This window comes from Caretta caretta, chromosome 2, assembly GCF_965140235.1.
Source record: "Caretta caretta isolate rCarCar2 chromosome 2, rCarCar1.hap1, whole genome shotgun sequence".
Classification (NCBI taxonomy): Eukaryota; Metazoa; Chordata; order Testudines; family Cheloniidae; genus Caretta; species Caretta caretta.
The window spans coordinates 174754138-174774416 of NC_134207.1; the positions used below are offsets into that span (position 1 = coordinate 174754138).

At 38.8% G+C, this 20279-nt stretch overlaps 1 protein-coding gene across 5 annotated transcripts in view; it reads left to right on the top strand.

Annotated features, from left to right (window-relative positions):
* TPK1 (thiamin pyrophosphokinase 1) overlaps window positions 1–20279 on the top strand; it is a 480210-nt gene that overhangs the window by 361786 nt on the left and 98145 nt on the right. For 4 of the 5 annotated variants that reach the window (XM_075125594.1, XM_048839086.2, XM_048839084.2 and 1 more), the window contains one exon: window positions 13804–13915. In XM_075125594.1, the coding sequence (XP_074981695.1) occupies window positions 13804–13915 (112 nt within the window). Of the gene's footprint in view, window positions 1–13803; window positions 13958–20279 lie in introns of all 5 variants that reach the window. The other variant, XM_048839088.2, reaches the window with a different exon arrangement.

Sequence of the window (20279 nt, forward strand, 5' to 3'; positions counted from 1 at the left end):
TAAATTATGTCAGTGATCATAAACCTCTGGAATTACATCGCTTGTGAATGTTCACACAATGTTCCTTGTGTCGGTGGAGTACAACCACCGTTGGTGCTCTAGCACCGACAGAGAGAAACCTGTCCCACTGTGCAAATCACCACCTTCTGTCGCTAAGCGTTCTGAGAATGGATCGCAGTACATCGTGGGGGCGGGCAAGGGTACATCTCCTACTGCTTGCCTGTGTGCTGCTTTGGTTCCTGCAGAAGTAATTACTGATTGGCACGGCAAAGTTTCTTACATCAGGGGAAGAAACAAAGCAGTTCTGCCAAGGAAACTTTGGCAGAGGATTGCACAGTACCTTTAGGAAAGTTTTCTAGAGGTCTCTGTGAAGGATTCCTGGGAGATCCTGGTGTGCATTAACAAACTTTTCTGCAGGACCCCCACTGCATAGCTGCACAGAGGAGTGAGAAGCAGTTGCAAACAGTACCTCGTGTTATTAATTTCTAAGGGGTACAGTAATCAGGAATGGTTGGGGAGAGACTGCCTTAAAGTATAGCTCCAGCTCAGAGAGGCCCACTGATTGCAACTGTGGCAGAGTAACACAGAGAAATCCAAATATTACTCATTATTAATCCATCTTCAACTAATTCTAGAAAGGCATTTTTGTTCACACAGTACCCGAATACAGACCCTATTCTGGATAATCTGAGTTATGCCCATTAGTATTTATTGCTGTCAGTTAAACAAATCTATTCTAAAGTTAGAAGTTGAATTTATTTAAACAATTATTGTTTTTCAAGTGTTGGTTTAAAACAAATTATTTCTCCAGCAGTAGTAATAACAAACCATAATTAATTTTTTCCACATCTGTAGATAAGATCTATTACAAACCTCAAATACTCATATAGAGTAGTTTTTAAACTGTTTTTTCTCCTTTCATCTGAAATTCACTAATCGGGTATGACTTAAAAGTAATTAACTTTTTTTTCCTGGTTTAACCATAGCTAAAAACAAAGGTAAATTCTTCAGGAGCCTAATCCTTAAATAATTAAGTCAATTAATTGATTTCTTTCTTTCAGTTTCTTACTGTTTCAGATGTTAGGAGGTCATTTTAAGTACTTAACTCTTTGAGTTATAAATTGCTTTAGACATGCTTTCTTATCTTTTTTACTCTGCATGTAGGAAATAGTTTCTTGTATAAACAGTAATGGGCCGTGTTCATCTGGTATAACAATACCCCCCTTTACCTGTATTTCATGTAATAAATTTCAAGGTGTCAGAATGCTGAGTAGTCATTCTCAATCCCTACACATCCAATATAAAACTAGTTGTTGTTCAAATATAAATAAATATACAATTAAGTGAATGTAGTAATTAACCATTATATGCTTTCTATAGCTCTTTTGCTAAGATTTTCACTATTGACCAGTAATTTTGGTGCCTCAAATTTTGGCTACTCAACTTGAGACATCATAAAGTGACTTAATTTTCAAAAAGTGCTAAGTATCTCTTCTCTGAAAATCAGGCCTCTCTAAGGTGTATCAGATTGGTCTCCAAAAAACTGAGGTCCCAAAAATTGTTAGTTACTTCTTTAAAAATGATTATGATGATAATCTGAGCCATTTTTTATTAGTTTAAAATAATTAGTCCATCACCTGGAGAATAATAAGTAAATATATAATGTCTTTGGAACTTAACAAATTAAAGCCAACATTAGATGTGAATTCTTTAGCGCTGCATGAATACTCCTACTCTGCTGACAATTTGTGTTTGGCTGGGATCTCAGAAAATAGAATCTTCATTTCAGTTCAAAATGTTATGCTTAATATCTCTTCTACTAGTAGTGTAAGTGGGCTTCTTATTTCATGGGCTGAAAGAATGAGTTAAAGAGCACTCCTATTTTCCAACAGGGAAGCCACCTCTATAGCCAAACTAGATTCAGAACAAAGGAATACAGAATTCAGGGGTGCCCCCTCCCTGTTACATCCTATTTAATAAATGATCCTTGATTACATGCTATTTAATGCTGGGCACATCCACGTAGTTTTTCCCAGAAGTTACTGGTACTTCAGGTTATGTGGAGTTTATTGCTTGGCTTTTCAGGCTTTCAACATTTCAGCCATATGTGCTCCTACCATCCATCCTGTTTTATTCAGAATTTCTCTTTATGGCTACCTCTCTCGGGAAGAAACTGCTTTGTTCATTTTTAGACTTGGACAGCTCTTGTCAAAATTATCTTTCCTACCTTGGAAACACAGGCTGTGAATAATCTGACCCGTCTCTGTTTATCAGTCTCTGTTCCTTTGTTTTGGGTTGTGTGTTTAGAGCCCCTGTCTCCTATCAAAAGTCCTTATTGCTTTTGGACACAAGAGAGCTGGAGTCTAGTTTCTTTCCAGGAAGGTACCCTCTCTGTTCAACCTGATGCTGTTTGAAACTGGCTAAAAGTTTCTATATGCTGATCATATATCACTATAGAATCATATGAAAAGCATAGAATAAACAACATTACTTGTTACAACCTCTCAACACTTACATGGTTTTTGTTACAATGATCATTAGTTTTATATTTTCTGTGTAATGATTCTTCTTTTTGCCTCATGTTGCTCTGCAATTTGTACAGCATTATTTATTTCTAGTTGCTTTTATTGGTCACATATTTTGAGAGTGCAAATGCTGTTTGGTGTATAAAAGGTAAATGAGGTGTAAGTCAGTGTTAAGACTTAGATGTGCTGTCAGTCCGTAGATTCAGGTTTTTAAATACTAATTTTTCCAGGTGCAGGAGGTCAGCACCTTGTCCAGAAAGCAGTAAGCAATTAAATATTGTCAGGGATTTTTGTTGTCCTTGCTGCAAACCAATACAATTTCTTTTACCTTTTGGTGGTACTCTAATGTATCAATTTAATTCTGTAGAGATAATCTCTCAGAATTATGGCTGTGATGATAAATGGGATGCCAGGAAAATGCAAATATTGCTTTCAGACCTTCAGAGACCTTTGAGAAAGGGTCCAAGTTTGACCGTAACACTTACAGCACTGTGAAATAGTTTAGGACTAAATGTGCCCTATTTAAAATTATTTTAATGTGATAGGGATTCTCTTCTGGATTCTAAAGATCAAATTCACCCCTGATATTAGGGGGTACAATTCCTGTTGAAATGAATGGGAGTTGTACCAACGTATGCTCTACAAATATTTTAATAGAAATTCCACATTCACTATACATTTTGTTGCCAAAAGGAATATGTTTTATGCACTGTAAAGTTCAATTGACTCCATTGCTACATGAGAAAGGGATGGTGGTAGGGAAGAAACTGCTTCTGCAGGACACCCTAGTCTTTAACATATCCTGATTTAGGGAACTGGGGATCTCGGTCTTTAATACAAGCAGGATTGGAACTTGGGGATAATCAGTCATCCTCAGCACAGTCATCTGAGATGTAACTTTTCTTCAGATTCAGCTGGGAGAGGAAAGATCCCAGTTTTTTTGAAGCAAGGTCTGTCAATGAGAGCACTGCTACAAGGGCATCAGATTACTCCTTCCTAGAACCAGAAGTAAAACCAGAAAGGTGTACATGTAGTTGTGACACTACACCCCATATTCCTCATAGAGATATGGTTATTATATGATTATGGCATAACTAAGATGTTTTATGCAAGATGGGTCATGTAAGATATCATTTGAGAGGTTATGATTTACTGAATATGACTATCCTATTTGTATGCATGTATCATTTTTGTATCTGAAGTTAGCAATATTGTCTATGCATCTATTACAAATGTTTTTACACCTGTGGAATGTCCACTAGACAGAATGCAATCAGTCTGGATGGCCAGTTAGGAAGAGCCATTAGGAAGAACAATAGGTCTTAGAATGCTAATCACCCACTGAGAAGTTTCCTGGGATGCTGCAAACAGCCTCTGGGTTATGGCTGCAGGTAATTATGACCAAAGAGACCAAGGGACCAAAGGGAAATAAGGACAACCTGGGGAATTACAGACCAGGCAGCTTAACATCTGTACCCGGAAAGATAATGGAGCAAATAATTAAGCAATCAATTTGCAAACACCTAGAAGATAAGGTGATAAATAATAGTCCGCATGGATTTGTCAAGAACAAATAGTGTCAAACCAACCTGATAGCTTTCTTTGACAGGGTAAAAAGCCTTGTGGATAGGGGGGAAGTGGTAGATGTGGTATATCTTGACTTTAGTAAGGCTTTTCATACTGTCTTGCATGACCTTCTCATAAACAAACTAGAGAAATACAACCTAGATAGAGCTACTATAAGGTGGGCGCATAACTAGTTTGAAAATCACTCCCAGAGTGTAGTTATCAGTGGTTCACAGTCAATGCTGGAAGGACATATAAAGAGTGGGGGCCCACAGGGATCGGTTCTGGGTCCGGTTCTGTTCAATATCTTCATCAATGATTTAGATAATGGCATAGAGAATACACTTATAAAGTTTGCAGACAATACCAAGCTGGGAGGGGTTGCAAATGTTTTGGAGGATAGGATTAAAATTCAAAATGATCTGGACAAAATGGAGAAAGTCCAGAGAAGAGCAACAAAAATTATTAAAGGTCTAGAAAACATGACCTATGAGGGAAGATGGGGTGAAAAAATTGGGTTTGTTTAGTCTGGAGAAGAGAAGACTGATTTTTAACTCACCATAACATGGTTTGGGTGCATTTACGCTAGCGGGCCATGCTGCATAATAATAAGTTTGATCACATCTCTGTTTAACCCGTGCTTAATAATGAGTTGGATAAACAAGACAGTTCTGTCACACCTATTTAAATCATGCTTAAGATCAGCTATTGAATACTGTTTACCACATGTAGCCAAACTCTGACATAGTTCCTTAGAAGAATAGGACAGATTTGCTAACTTGTTTTTGAAACCACTGTAGCATTCTTTCTTCTAATATGGGATAGAGCACTATTCTTACAAAAAAAGCACTGAAACCATCTACTCGCTTTGAAGCTTAGCTGATCTTGACTGGATATAGGGCAGCAATAGGTAGCGGTTTAATAGTGCAGTGAAGAGGCAATTGAGCCTCTCAGCTCTCATAGCAAATTATTTGTGCCACAGATATGTGAACAATATCCTTGCCATGTGAATTAACTCACAAAGATCTCTAGTATCATAGGAAAAGGACAGAGTGAATGTAGATGAGAGACTATCTGGACTCTTCCTCATAGAATTGTACTAAAAAGGATTGAATGATAATATTAAATGTCCTAAAGTAATGGATTGTGAGGAAAATTACGTTGTAATACTCATCACTTTGGGATTACAGAATATAAGGGCCTTTAGAATGGTTTTGATTTTTAAGCATGAAATCACTAAAAATGCTAATACTTGTACTTAGCCCATAATGATAGACCTGCTGAGTATAGGACATCAAACTCATAGGTTTAAGGGGATAAAATGTCAGAATGGATCAATAAAAAACTAGTTGGAAATTTTGAGAAGAAACACACTATTCTTGGTTATTGTACTTCCCATTTGCATCTTCTCTCTGTACCTTTCTGATCATCTGAAAAGATTTGTGTAGGTGCATGTGTAGTTGGCAGATAAGGGTTAATAAAATGAGTGCTCAGAGGGGACATTCATACAGCACGTTGACAATTAAATTATGAGGCACCTGTGAATGCTCTTGTGTGCAAGAACTGAACTTCCCAAGCTCCCTCTGATAGTAACTATTTCATACGCCCGTCTAGCATGCTGCTCACTTCAGACTGTCGTAATTTCAGTTTGTGTGTATATTTGTAATGTCTTCACCACTGGCAGTTTAACTGACGGAAGCATATTTTCCCCCTGACGCATGCATCATTTTTTTCCCCCTCTTACCATTGCTGACCACTTACCCAATCATATGGGCTTGACATAGAGGATAAAATTACTGTTTCAAAGGTAGAAAGGTACTTTGCCTTCTATTCCCTATGTTTGGAAGGGACTCACCTAATGTGCTTGGTGAAAAGTGTCAGCATTAATGTTACATGATTCTGTAATCTCAGGAGAGTCAATTACTACTCCTATAATCCTGTCCTATTTATCTATTCATCACACATGGATTACATAATACATGTGAGTTTACTACAACAACACAATTAAATGGTCAGATGAACTAATTGGCTACACTGTACTTGAAAAATAGTAAATTTATTGCGCTTCAAAACACTGTCCAACCTTTGGACCCAGTCCTGCAAATTCTTCCTATCAGCTGTAAATGGTTCTATTGCATTGAAATTAATGGGATTGCATGTGCCAGTCACTTGAATTATCTGCAGGATAGGGCTTTTCACTTCTAGTGCTACCCTAGAAGAGGCACACCTAATAAAGGAACTATTCCACGGTGAATTAAATCCCAGGTACTAGAGAGAGTGAATTATAATGATTATTAGACCCCAATCAATGAACACATCTGCTTCAAACAATTTATGACAAGTCTATGGGATGGAATCCCTCTAGGGCGAATGCCAGTAAAATGAGATTTACTATCCCCCAAGGTTAAACATTTAAGTGGTCACCTCTGTACATATAAAATATAAATTTTCTCCAAAGAGCAAATAATTGATGCTCCTGAGATTACAGCACCATGTAATATTGGTGATGACACTTTCCATCAAGCACTTTAGATGAGTGCCTTCCCAACATAGTGTAGGCCGTGCATTACTGCCTTACCTGCCTTATCTCTCTGATACAAATCTATCACTCCTAAATACTTGTCAATCTTCTACACGTATAATCCTGTCCTACTTATCTATTCATCACACATTGGTTGCATATAATATGTGAGTTAACTACAACACAAATAATTGTAGCCAGTTAGTTCATTTTATCATTTAAAACTTATAATGCAAACAAGACTTTACTTGTAACTGTGGTGGTGGTCACTGTATTTGTTCTGTATGTGCTCTTAAGAGTCTCCCATTCTAAGAGAAACATAAAGGGAAACAGTAGCAACAGGAGCTGCATCCATTGTAGGGTAACACAGAACTATCAATCAATTAAATTTAAAATAGATGCTACAGCAGATGTAAGTGATCTTCACTTTTTTGATTTAATAAGATCCCATCTAGAGTGGGTCAGAATTTTTCAAAAAAAAATTTTCCCCCAACAAAAAAATGTTTTCACAAAAATTTCCCACTTTTGACCAGCTCTAATCCCATTGTGTAATTAATGTTGATACAATTGGTACTCTGCATCATAGACACCTTTGAAAAATCACACAACTGCTTGCTTTGTGACACCTCTTTATATCAATACTACAATATTACATTTTTAAAGGATATTCATTTAAGAAAGCTTTACCATATTCAGAAAGATTCTGGCAACAAATTTGGCCTCACATTTCAAGGTTGAAAAAAAAAAGTTTTTATAAAATCTCAATAGAAATGGATCCAGAATTTGTTTAAAATATTCCTATCAAAACATTTGGTTTTAAACAAATAAACATATTCTTATTTGGTTTAATTGTTGTTCCCTTCGTCTTTTCCATTTACACTGTAATTTTGGAGATTTAATTTGTTCCCATGGATTCAAATACTATCTGCTTGTCATTTAGGTAATCTTTTTGTACTCAGCATTATTGTGTCTAAGTGCAAACATGTATGGAAAGAAAACAGTAAGACAGATTGTATTCTCTGCCCATGCTGGAAATGGCCCACCTTGATTATCATACACAATGTAAGGAGAGTGGTCACTTTGGATAAGCTATTACCAGCAGCAGAGAGGGGTGGGAGGAGGTATTTTTTCATGCTTTGTGTGTATATAATAAGATCTTCTAAACTTTCCACAGTATGCATCCGATGAAGTGAGCTGTAGCTCACAAAAGCTTATGCTCAAATAAATTGGTTAGTCTCTAAGGTGCCACAAGTACTCCTTTTCTTTTTGCGAATACAGACTAACACGGTTGTTACTCTGAAACAATGACAGCTGTGCTCAGACTTTCTTGTGCTGCCATCTATAGGGTAGTCACTGAAGGAAAGCTAATATAATGAGTTAAGTCTTAAATTTTGTTCAGAATATTGTAAGAATCATAGTCTAGTGGCAGGGTATTCCACAGCAGTTGGCAAGGTTCCAGGAACTCCTGATTCCCTGCACTTTAATGTCACAGTAGGCACAGATGAAGGACAAGCTGCCATGGAAAGTGGTGATTCCTGAGACAAATTTATTAATTTGGATTGGACAGGGTGACAGGGCAGTGGGCAGAGCACCAGGGTGATGTATTCTGGTCACCCTCTTTTACTCAGAACACTTGCTACCCTGTGGCTGCACCATTTGGAACTTCTTCTGGAGATTCTCTTCTAACATATAAGGTACACAGTGCTGTAGTACTCAAGCCTGAGAGTACATTACTGGGGCCAGGGCATCATGCAATAGCAAGGGGGGCAATGTTTTGGCCAGCCAGAGGTTGATAAGTCATTTGTGACTACTAATGCCATATGGGTGTCCAGGAGCAGTAAAGAGTCTAGAAGAAGGCTGGAAGACTAGAAGAACCCTGACACAATACAAAGCTTTGACTGGAGGACAGATTCCTTCATTTGAGGATGATGATATGGTTTCAGCCAGTTCTTCAGAATGATTTCCTTCTCTTGTCACCATTGTGTCCATCTTACCCCGATTTAGTTTCAGCCATCCACTCTTCATCAAAGAGCTACCACACCCAAACACTGGGCAAGATGGATGATGGCTTTGCATGTGTTTAAAATAGAGAATCATAGAACTGTAGGACTGGAAGGGACCTCGAGAGGTCATCTAGTCCAGTCTCCTGCACTCATGGCAGGACTAAGTATTGATATTGTATAGAACAGTGTGTCAACTGCATATTGCTGGCACTGACGTCTGTGGCTTCTTGCAGTTAACCCTGAGGCTTAACTTGTTGCGTGTTGAATATTGGGTAATATTGAACCTTGTGGGCTCCACAGTAGAGTCCTGGTGAGGCAGAAGAATAGCCGCCCATCTCATTCCTCTCTATGCTGATGACTCCCACATCTCGCTCTCTATGACCTTTCATCATCTGTCCTGTCACACATTTCCATATGTCCACAGCGTGTCTTCCTGGATATCCCTTCACCTACTGAAGCTCCATATTGTTCCAAACCAAATGTATCTTTCCACATAAACTCTCTCGTCTCCTTCCCTTTACTGCTGAAAAAAGACACCCCAAGCTTAAAACTTCATTGTCATGTCTGGCTCCTCTCTTCCTCTCGCTATATATAGGTTGTCACCAAATTCTGAGGCATTTTTCTCCCCAATACCTTAAAATCTGTCTTTCCCTCTGAATCCCCACTAATGAAACACTAGTCTGTTCGTTAATTATTTGTCTCCTCTACTTCAGAACCCTCCCTGACCATCCGCATCTTCCTTTTTTTTCTTTCCAATCTACCCCAAATGTTGTTGCTAAGGTCTATCTTCCTTCCTGCTCAGACCACGACTTCTGTCCTTAGGTCTCTTAATTGATTTCCTTTTCCTTCCATGTTAAAGTTCACACTCCTTATCCTTCAACACTTTCCATAACATCCACTTCCTACTTCTCTGCTGATACCCCCCCTTCTAATTCTAATGCTTCCCAGCATCCTCTCTGTTAACTGTTTTAAACTTTTGTCTCCTTCTCCTTGTGACCTTGTGCCTTTTTTCCATATTCCACTTTATATTTAGAACAATCTTTCAACTGCCACATGCCAACTCCTATCCCTTTCCTCCTTTAGATCTGTCTCAAATTGGTCTGTCAGCCTTTGTTGAGCTCTGCACCTATCATGTCTGCACACCTTTTTGTGTTTGAACCACCTTAATTATATATTATATTGTTTGCAAGTTATATTGGATTTGTTTAAGTTACTCTGTAAGTGCCTTGGGACAGGGTCCTTGCCTTTGTGTTTTTGTGAAGCGACACTTAGGCACTATAAATAGAAGCCCAACTGCTTGCAACTTGATACTCTTTACTTGTTACCCACATTTAACTTTCATATTTTTGAGCAAAGGTTATACATTCCTGTTATCTTTGATGTGTAGTTAAGTATAGGTGCTCCCAATTTTCAGCTGATTATTTCATTCGTTCCATTTGATTTAGGAGACTTAACAGAGGGAAAATTGTTTCCCAGATTTTTCTTTATTTTTTGTGTTTGGCCCCTATTCTGTTCGTGCTTTCTTATTAAAATGGCACCTAAAATGAGTAACACATCAGAAACAAGAGTAAAAGTTAAGCCTGTTCGGATGAAACACACTAAAAAAACCAGCCTTCTGACATTTTCGTCATAGTGCTAAACTTAGAAGTTGATCTCATTTCCCAGCACCAGACACAAAGTGGGAAAAAATAAATTGAATCAATCCTCAGAACTGATCAATGTTTTTTTTTCAAAACTACTTTATAAGATAAAAATCAATACAGCTATATTATTTGCCATTATTATCATCACCAGTAACATTAGAAAATGATATTTGATTTGTAAGTTAAAATGCTAAAGCAGTTCAGCTGTCTACTTCAGAGGTAAAAACTTAAAAGGAAGTAATTTTAATCCATCTTTGGGTTTCTTTTTACTCTTAAACTTTGTAACTTTGGTTTCTAGAGAGGTTTCTACAAACACAGTATCAGTTTCATTTTTTAGCACCAGTGTAGTATTTGTTTATTTAAAGTTTAAAAATAAGAACAAATTTTTGATTTTGTGAACTCTCCCTTACGTGGGTAGCCTTTTGTTGCGTCTATGGAAGATTTCTAGATGGGAACTTGAAAGTATCATTCTGCACCTAATTTTCCCCATGGGTGGCTTACAGTACTTTGACTGTCTAGCCCTTTTTGTACAAATGTGTTGTTGTTTTTAATCTTTCTGCCAAACAAATGAACTCATTTGTTAACTTTTTAAGATACGTGTTTCCCAAAAGAAAATAAACTCCCTAAGAAAGTAGGATTTTTTTTTAAATAAGTCAATTTATTCCTATACAGTATTGCTAAGGCACTTTGTTTCTGGCTTTACTTGTTTAAAATTTCCTAGCAATGTGTCAGTGTTTACTACAAACATTTAACAACAGATGAAAATCAATGCCAACATTAACTTCACAGTTTTCTGGGAAAATATTAGGTTTAGTGTTGGGGGACAGGACATCCAGCTTACCAGGTTGCCATTTGTCTTTATGGAGCCAGAGCTAGATCTGGACTCTGAACCATCTCTCAGGTGCCAGAGGGATCCCCCAGAGCTGCCTCGCCCCTCCAGAAGGAGAGAGGTATATCTGGAGAATCCAGGACTTCCAGAATTTCAGTAAAAATTGGTAAAAACTGAAAACAAAGGGCATATAAATATTGCTAACTTTGAGCATTCAAAAATCATGAATCAGACCCCTAAAATCATGAGTGGCTTAAATCATGAGATTTTAATTTAAGAGAATACATTTGTATGTAACTTGTAAATGCTTTTTATTTGCCATTTGGGTTTTGAGTGTTTAGTGCTTGTCTTCAAACTTTTCTGCACAAGCGTGAAGGCTAGAAACTTTTCTTTCTTAAATGAAAGATGAGATTCTTCTGTACTCACTTGGCTGTGTAAGCTTGGGCTTTAAGAAAAATATGAAATATTACAACTCTTGTGGTTAAACCCTGAGAATTGGCAACACTTTGATAATTACCTGAGGTATTTCTGTTTTAAAGATCTCATGTTCTTTATATCAGTAACATACTTTTAGAGACATCTGTTCCACAACCAGGTGCTTAACTTCAAGCATGTGAGTAGCTCCATTGTTGAATCAGGGCCACAAAGTCTAAAAGAATGATCTCAAGGTTACCAATCCAAAGAAACTGAGTTTGAGAAGCCAGGAATTAATCAAGGTCCCTCTTTGGCGAGGCATCTTTACTTCACTGCTTTTCATATTCTTTTACCGATAGATGTCAGGATAGAGATACACTTCAGTATAGCTTGCACCTCTTGCAGAGTAACTCAGGGCTTGTGTACACTTCAAGCACTGCAGCAGCGAAGCTATGCCACTGCAGTGCTCAGTGAAGACTATCTGTGCCAATAGGAGAGCTTCTCCCTTCGTTTTAGGTATTCCACCTGCCCGAGAGGCGGTACCTATGTCAATGGGAGAAACCCTCCCATCAACATAGCAGTGTCTACACCAGCAGTTAGGTTGGTGTAACTGCATTGCTTAGGGACTTATACCAGCATAAGTTTGTAGTGTAGACCAGGGCCCAGAGCAATTTCCCAGGAAGGGAATGCTCACAGGGTATGAGAAACATCACAGTAGAGAAATAGCTAAGCATGTTGCATGGCTAAAAGGGCATTAGGCATGAATTTGTAAATACCTGCATTTGTGGAGCACCCACAATACCCATGGAAACTTGTGGCTCAGCACCTTATGAAGTTGTGTGATTTGAGAAGATAGACCATGTTGAACTGTTCTCCATCTTGCTCTGCAAACTATCAAACAGGTTAAAGCTATAAATTCTGATAGTTTTTAATTGACAACTTTAAAGTTCATTTGCTAACTGAGAGCATGGTTCATATTGAGGATTTTTATAAGATATTTGGCATAAGCAGAAGAATTTGTCAACCACCTCAGATAATTCATCTTGGCAGTAAGGTATTTCTCCTTCATTTTCGTCTAACTTGTCACTTCACAGTGCGGGAGGCTGCTGGGGGAGAGGAAACATGAAATACAAGGCTGACGCTTACAATATTTTCTTTCAGCAAAAAGTTATTTACTTGCCACTTAAGATATTGCTTGAGTTACACATCTAGCTTTCTCTTGTTTTAAGGATCTTAGTCTTTGTAATACACTCAGTAAGTGATACAAAACCAAGAAACCCAAAATGTATTTTTTTAAATACCCATTTTGGTAGAGAAATTAATAAACCATACAAAAAATTAAATTTTTCACTGCTGTGAGAGAGAATTATGTCTGTGACTCCGATTATCACTTACAGGAGTTAAGTGCTCCCATGCATCCAAGAGAATAAAAGCCAAAGTCATGTACTTCTGAAGCATCTTATCTCTTTTGTTATGTAGAATAAATTATGTAGGAAGAATCTGATATTTTTCCCACAGATATTAGCACAATTTCCTTCTTTGATGTTTCCTCCTAGCCCTGTTGCAGGAAACCATTTCCTACATATCTGAGAACAGATAATTATTGTCCCTGTACTGTGAAATGCTGTGTTTCCTTTCCCTCTGAACTTTGCACTGTTCACTCTTCTTTAGTTCATTATTTTGAATGGTGTTTAAAAACCTAACTATGGGAATGTCGTTTTCTTAAATTCCATAGGTTTTAGATTTATTTCTCTAGAACCCTTTTAAACTTTGTAGAACCCCATTGTTTTATTACTGGTTTAGAACTTTTTCCAGGAGGGAAAGTACATGAAACATACAATTGTGGCCAAAATTTTGGCTTTGTGATGAACCCCCAAACTAGGTAAGTTTTGCCTAGTTTTGTTTCTAAAGAGTTACACAGCTCACATGGAAAGTCAACAGTTTAAAAAAATTAATGACTAGATCAGGATTCGTCCAAAATGGAGGAAAAACAACCTAACTTCGGATGTGAATGCTAGTGCAGAGGAATATTGCACAGTATTGGATTCAGATTATAGATGGGACCAAACCAAAAGCGCAGATTCAAAATCCCATACTTTCAGATCTGGATCTTTGACTGGTCCCTCTCTGTATGATAGGCAACACTAAAATCCCAGATCCAAATACTTCTCAACTTTGGGAGAATTAAGATCAGTCCTGTCTAATTCAGATGTATTCTATTGTATTTTTAAAATGTGTTGTATAAATGGCTTCCTGGTCCTTGGTTGCTACTGTCTAAAGAAGACTTCTTTCTATATTGCAGGGAAAGCACAAACTGCATGTAAACACAGGACTTGAAAGTAACTGGTGTGGCCTCATTCCAGTTGGGAACCCTTGTGACAACGTGACTACGACGGGCCTAAAATGGAACCTCAGTAAGTAAGATGTCTCATTGCTGACACGCTTTCAAATTAGGGGTAGGTTCATTGGCATTATTTCATATTTACACCTGTGTAGCACACATTTAAATCTTGTCCTATATGTTTTTGGGGGTGCAGGAGGAGGAAGGAATAGTAAACTTTAGTGGAGCAAGTTTTTACAGCAATAAAAAAAGTCAGAAAAGGAAATGCATGAATTATATTAAAACCTAAGACATCACAGGCTGTAATATGTTTTGCTTTTGGGAATCATAATACTGTTTAAATAGAACATTTGTTGTGGTCATGATGCATTACCATCCTGATACATTACTCTTCAGGGAGGTAAGGCTGCAAGTGCCTAAACTCCTGCCTATAAGCCATAAAGTTATGAGAGAGAAATAATAATGCGATACAGATTATTAAAGCCACCTCACTTTCTGGGAACTGGTTGACATATACTGTCCATTTGTCAACTCTGGATGAATATATCTTTTCTTTATTATTATTTAAAATGGGTAAAGTGCATTTGCTCTAAACAGGAGTATTTGTTAGAAGATGAAAAGATGACAAAAATTCTTTTGACAGAAAAATAGAAAGGGGACATTTTTCCTTTGAGTTGTGTAGGATATTTTCACCCAAGAAGATGAAGTCAACTTTTGTGTGTGTCTGTGTCTGTGTGTGTGGAGATGCATTAAAATTGAAAAAGAAAGAACCAAAGAAGTGGTTCACAAGCACTGGAATGTTCCGTAAAATCCATCTTCTACTAACCCAGAGACCATTTTTTATTTCAGAAGGTGGAGAAATCCAGTAGAGGAGAGGCTGTTCTAGATTTGATTTTGACAAATAGGGAGGAACTAGATTAGAATTTGAAAGTGGAGGTCAGCTTAGGAGAAAGTGATCATGAAATGGTAGAGGAATGGTAGGAGGGAAAACAGGAATGGTAGGAGGGAAAACAGCAGAATAAAGAGAATGGATTTCAAGAAGGCAGACTTTAGCAAACTTAGGGAGTTGGTAGGTAATATCCCATGGGAAGCAAGTCTAAAGGGGAAAACAGTTCAAGAGAGTTGGCAGTTTTTCAAAAAGATATTAAGGGCACAAGAGCATATAATGCCACAAAGATAGGAAGAATGACTAGAGACCACTGGGGCTCAACCAGGAGATTGTCAATGATCTGAAACTCAGAGTCCTACAAAAAGTGGAAAATAGGCCAAATTACAAAGGATGAATATAAACAAACAACAAGAAAAAGGGTAACAAGAAAACATTCTACAAATGCATTAGAAGCAAAAGGAAAACCAAGGACAAGGTAGGCCTGTTACTTGTTGGGGGGGGGGGGGAGAATAATAGAAAATGTGGAAATGGCAGAAGTCCTAAATGACTTTTTTATTTCAGTTTTCACCAAAAAGGTTAGTAGTGATTGGACATCTGACATAGTGAAGGTCAGTGAAAATGAGGTAGGATCAGAGGCTAAAATAGGGGAAGAACAAGTAAAAAATTACTTAGATAAGTTAGATGTCTCCAAGTCACCAGGGCCTGATGAAGTACATCCTAGAATACTCAAGGAGCTGACTGAGGAGCTATCTGAGCCATTAGTGATTATCTTCAAAAAGTCATGGAAGATGGGAGAGACTGGAAGAGGGCAAATACAGTGCCCATCTATAAAAAGGGAAATAAGGACAACATGGGGAATTACAGCCCAGCCAGCTTAACTTCAGTACCTGGAAAGATAATGGAGCAAATAATTAAGCAAATCAATTTGAAAACACCTAGAAGATAATCAGGTGATAAGTAACAGTTATCATAGATTTGTCAAGGACAAATTGTGTCAGACCAGCCTAATGGCTTTCTTTGACAGGATAACAAGCCTGGGGGGTGAGGGAGAGAGTGGTAGAGGTGGTATATCTTGACTTTAGTAAGGCTTTTGATACTGTCTCGCATGACCTTCTCATAATCAAATGAGGGAAATATAATCTAGATTGAGCTATGATAAGGTGGGTGTATAACAAGCTGGAAAACCGTTCCCAGAGAGTAATTATCAGCGGTTCACAATCAAGCTGGAAGGACATATCAAGTGGGGTCCTCCAGGGATCAGTTCTGGGTCCAGTTCTGTTTTATATCTTCATCAATGATTTAGATAATGGCATAGCACACTGAAAGGGATAAGGCGAGAAAGGCTAAAAGTCAGGTAGAGTTGGACCTTGCAAAGGGAATTAAAACCAAGAGTAAAAGGTTCTATAGCCATATAAATAAGAAGAAAACAAAGAAAGACGATGTGGGACCACGAAACACTGAGGGTGGAGTGAAGGTTAAGGATAATCTAGGCATGGCACAATATCGAAACAAATACTTTGCCTCAGTCTTTAATAAGACTAATGAGGATCTGAGGGATAATGGTAGCATGACAAATGGGAATGAGGATATGGAGGTATATATTACCATATCTGAGGTAGAAGCAAAAGTTGAACAGCTTAATGGGACTAAATCGGGGGCCCAGATAATCTTCATCCAAGAATATTAAAGGAATTGGCACATGAAATTGCAAGCCCATTAGCAAGAATTTTTAATGAATCTGTAAATTCAGGGGTTGTACCGTATGACTGGAGAATTGCTAACATAGTTCCTATTTTTAAGAAAGAGGAAAAATGTGATCCGGGTAACTACAGGCCTGTTAGTTTGACATCTGTAGCATGCAAGGTCTTGGAAAAAATTTTGAAGGAGAAAGTAATTTAGGACATTGAGATCAATGGTAAATGGGACAAAATACAGCATGGTTTTACAAAAGGCAGATCGTGCCAAACCAACCTGATCTCCTTCTTTGAAAAAGTAACAGATTTTTTAGACAAAGGAAAAGCAGTGGATCTAATTTACCCAAATTCCAGTAAGTCGTTTGATACCATGCCACCTGGGGAATTATTAGTTAAACTGGAAAAGATGGGGATCAATATGAAAATTGAAAGGTGGATAAGGAATTGGTTAAAAAGGAGACTACAGTGGGTCATACTGAAAGGTGAACTGTCAGACTGGAGGGAGGTTACCAGTGGAGTTCCTCAGGGATCAGTTTTGGGACCAATCTTTTTATTACTGACCTCGACACAAAAAATGGGAATGTGCTAATAAAGTTTGTGGATGAGACAAAGCTGGGAGGTATTGCCAATACAGAGAAGGACCGGGATATCATACAGGAGGATCTGGATGACCTTGTAAACTGGAGTAATAGTAATAGGATGAAATTTAATAGCAAAAAGTGCAAGGTCATGCATTTAGGGATTAATAAGAATTTTAGTTACAAGCTGGGGATGCATCAATTAGAAGTAACGGAGGAGGAGAAGGACCTTGGAGTATTGGTTGACCACAGGATGACTATGGGCCGCCAATGTGATATGGCTGTGAAAAAAATACGGTCTTGGGATGCATCAGGCGAGGTATTTCCAGTAGAGATAAGGAGGTTTTAGTACCATTATACAGGGCACTGGTGAGACCTCATCTGGAATACTGTGTACAGTTCTGGTCTCCCATGTTTAAGAAGGATGAATTCAAACTGGAACAGGTACAGAGAAGGACTACTAGGATGATCTGAGGAATGGAAAGCCTGTCTTATGAATGGAGACTCAAGGAGCTTGGCTTGTTTAGCCCAACCAAAAGAAGGTTGATGGGAGATATGATTGCTCTCTATAAATATATCAGAGGGATAAATACCAGGGAGGGAGAGGAATTATTTAAGCTCAGTACCAATGTGGACACAAGAACAAACGGATATAAACTGGCCATCAGGAAGTTTAGACTTGAAATTAGACGAAGGTTTCTAACCATCAGAGGAGTGAAGTTCTGGAACAGCCTTCCAAGAGAAGCAGTGGGGGCAAAAGACCTATCTGGCTTCAAGATTAAACTCGATAAATTTATGGAGGAGGTGGTATGATGGGATAACATGATTTTGGCAATTAATTGATCTTTAACTATTCATGGTAAATAGGCCCAATGGCCTGTGATGGGGTGGGATCTGAGTTACTGCAGAAAATTCTTTCCTGGGTATCTGGCTGGTGACTCTTGCCCACATGCTCAGGGTTCAGCTGATCACCATATTTGGGGTTGGGAAGGAATTTTCCTCCAGGGCAGATTGGAAGAGGCCCTGGGGGTTTTTCGCCTTCCTCTGTAGGATGGGGCACAGGTCACTTGCTGGAGGATTCTCTGCACCTTGAAGTCTTTAAACCATGATTTGAGGACTTCAATAGCTCAGATGTAGGTGAGAGGTTTATTGCAGGAGTGGGTGGGTGAGATTCTGTGGCCTGTGCAGGAGGTCAGACTAGATGATCATAATGATCCCTTCTGACCTTAACATCTGAGTCTATGAGACATAACAGTGTTCAAGTACATAAAAGATTGTTATAAGGAGGAGGGAGAAAAATTATTCTCCTTCACCTCTGAGGATAGAACAGGAAGCAATGGGTTAAATTGCAGCAAGGGCAGTTTAGGTTGGACATTAGGAAAAACTTCCTAGCTGTCAGGGTGGTTAAGCACTGGAATAAATTTTCCAAGGAGGTTGTGGAATCTCCCTCATTGGAGATTTTTAAGAGCAGGTTAGACAAACACCTGTCAGGTATGGTCTAGATAATACTTAGTCCTGCCATGAATGCAGGGGACTGGATGGCCTCTCGAGGTCCCTTCCAGTCCCATGATTCTAACCTGGCACCTAATCCTGCAGTCTGATCTACAGAGGTAGACCCTTGTGCCCACCCACACAGATGGCCCCCACAGGAGTACCTTCTCTATCTTAATGATGAATCTGAGGTCCAGCCACTCTGCTAGGGCCTACTGTGCCATTGCTGCCTGCCTCACATCTAGCTGTCTGCTTTTACTATAGGTTTAATCTTTGGCAAAACATAGTTTTACATGGTCTCTTACACTTCAGGATCTGGAAAGCCTTAAATTCCACTGCGGATTTGAGTGTGCACAGTTGAAATCCCTAGTTAGCAACAGCTCGCTAGTAGTTGGGTTCTGAATTTGGCATTCAATTAAGAATGGAAGGAAGTTTCCAGATACAGGAGATCGAGGTGAAAAGTGGTCTGGCTGGCACAGTTATGATCTAACTCAGTTCAGCTGATCTGTAAGGGTTGGCTGTACCCATATAAAAGAAGCACTCATGTCTTCTAATTTGAAAGACTATTGAAGATATGTGTACTCCATGATAGGGAAAGGATGAGACTCTTCTAAATCCTCCTCACTCATCTGCTTTAGGCTGTAAAATGAATTTTGTGTCTGCTGTATAAAAAATGAGTAACATAATGTCTCAATAAATTTCCCAGACTTACAGAGAGTAGGAGAAGGAAGCTTAAACCACCATTAAGTTAATGAAGCAGAGTCTAAGGAGTTCACATCATTTTGTAAAATAGCCAACTGAAGTTACACACTGCACTGTATCAAAATGTGATGAACTTTGTGAGGAAACTTTTTGTTTGTTTCAAATGCTAGTTATTTTTCAAATGCATCAGAATTTCCCAAGTTTAATGACATAACCTTTGTCACCTTAACAAGGTCCCTGTCTAGGAAAAAAGAGGATTGTCAGGGTAATTTTGGGGAGAGTCTGCCTGCTACCCCGTATAATATGTCCCATGGAATTTTCTGTTACTTCTAAAGCTGTGGTCTCTTTCATGAAAGAAAATTTGCAAAGAACAATGAATGTGTGACAAAGCTCTGTCCTTGTCTCCATGGGTCCCGTGTTTCCTGGTGGATTTTGCTAGCCTCAGAGGCTCACTGTGACCCGCCACATAGCCCTTCTCTCTCTAGGGACAAGGGTCACAGCTTACTGAGCCATTTTCATCATAAGCCAGCAAGGGAGGTGAGGAGAAGCAACCCTCACTCACACAGTCTCTGTTGTCTCCCAGTCTCAGTGATTAATTGGGGAAGGGATGGGGGAACCCAGGCCCACCCTCTACTCCAGGCTCCAGCTCAGGGACCCTAATAGAAGCAGCTATGGTAGCTGACTTTTTGGAAATAGGAAGTGTGCCCTGGGCCACTTCTCCACAGCAGCCCCCTCTCAATATCTCCTTCAGCGTTACCTCAGGGCCTCCTTCCTTGCACCTGATATGGATTTGTACTGCTTAGTTCCTCCAACAGCATAGCTTCTGATACACACCTCACTGACTAACTGCGAGGCTTTTAACTAGTTCCAGCCAGCCCTTGGTTGGCTTCAGGTGTCCCAATCAACCTAGCTATCTCCACTGCTTTCTAGAAGGATCGTAATTGGCCCCAGGTGACTTGATTAACCTGGAGCAACTGCCATTTGGTTACCATGGTACCAGGGATTTGTTTAGCCTGGGACTAACATACCTGTTCCTCACTACTTTACTATAGCCATCTGGCCTTGCCCCGTCACAATAGCAAT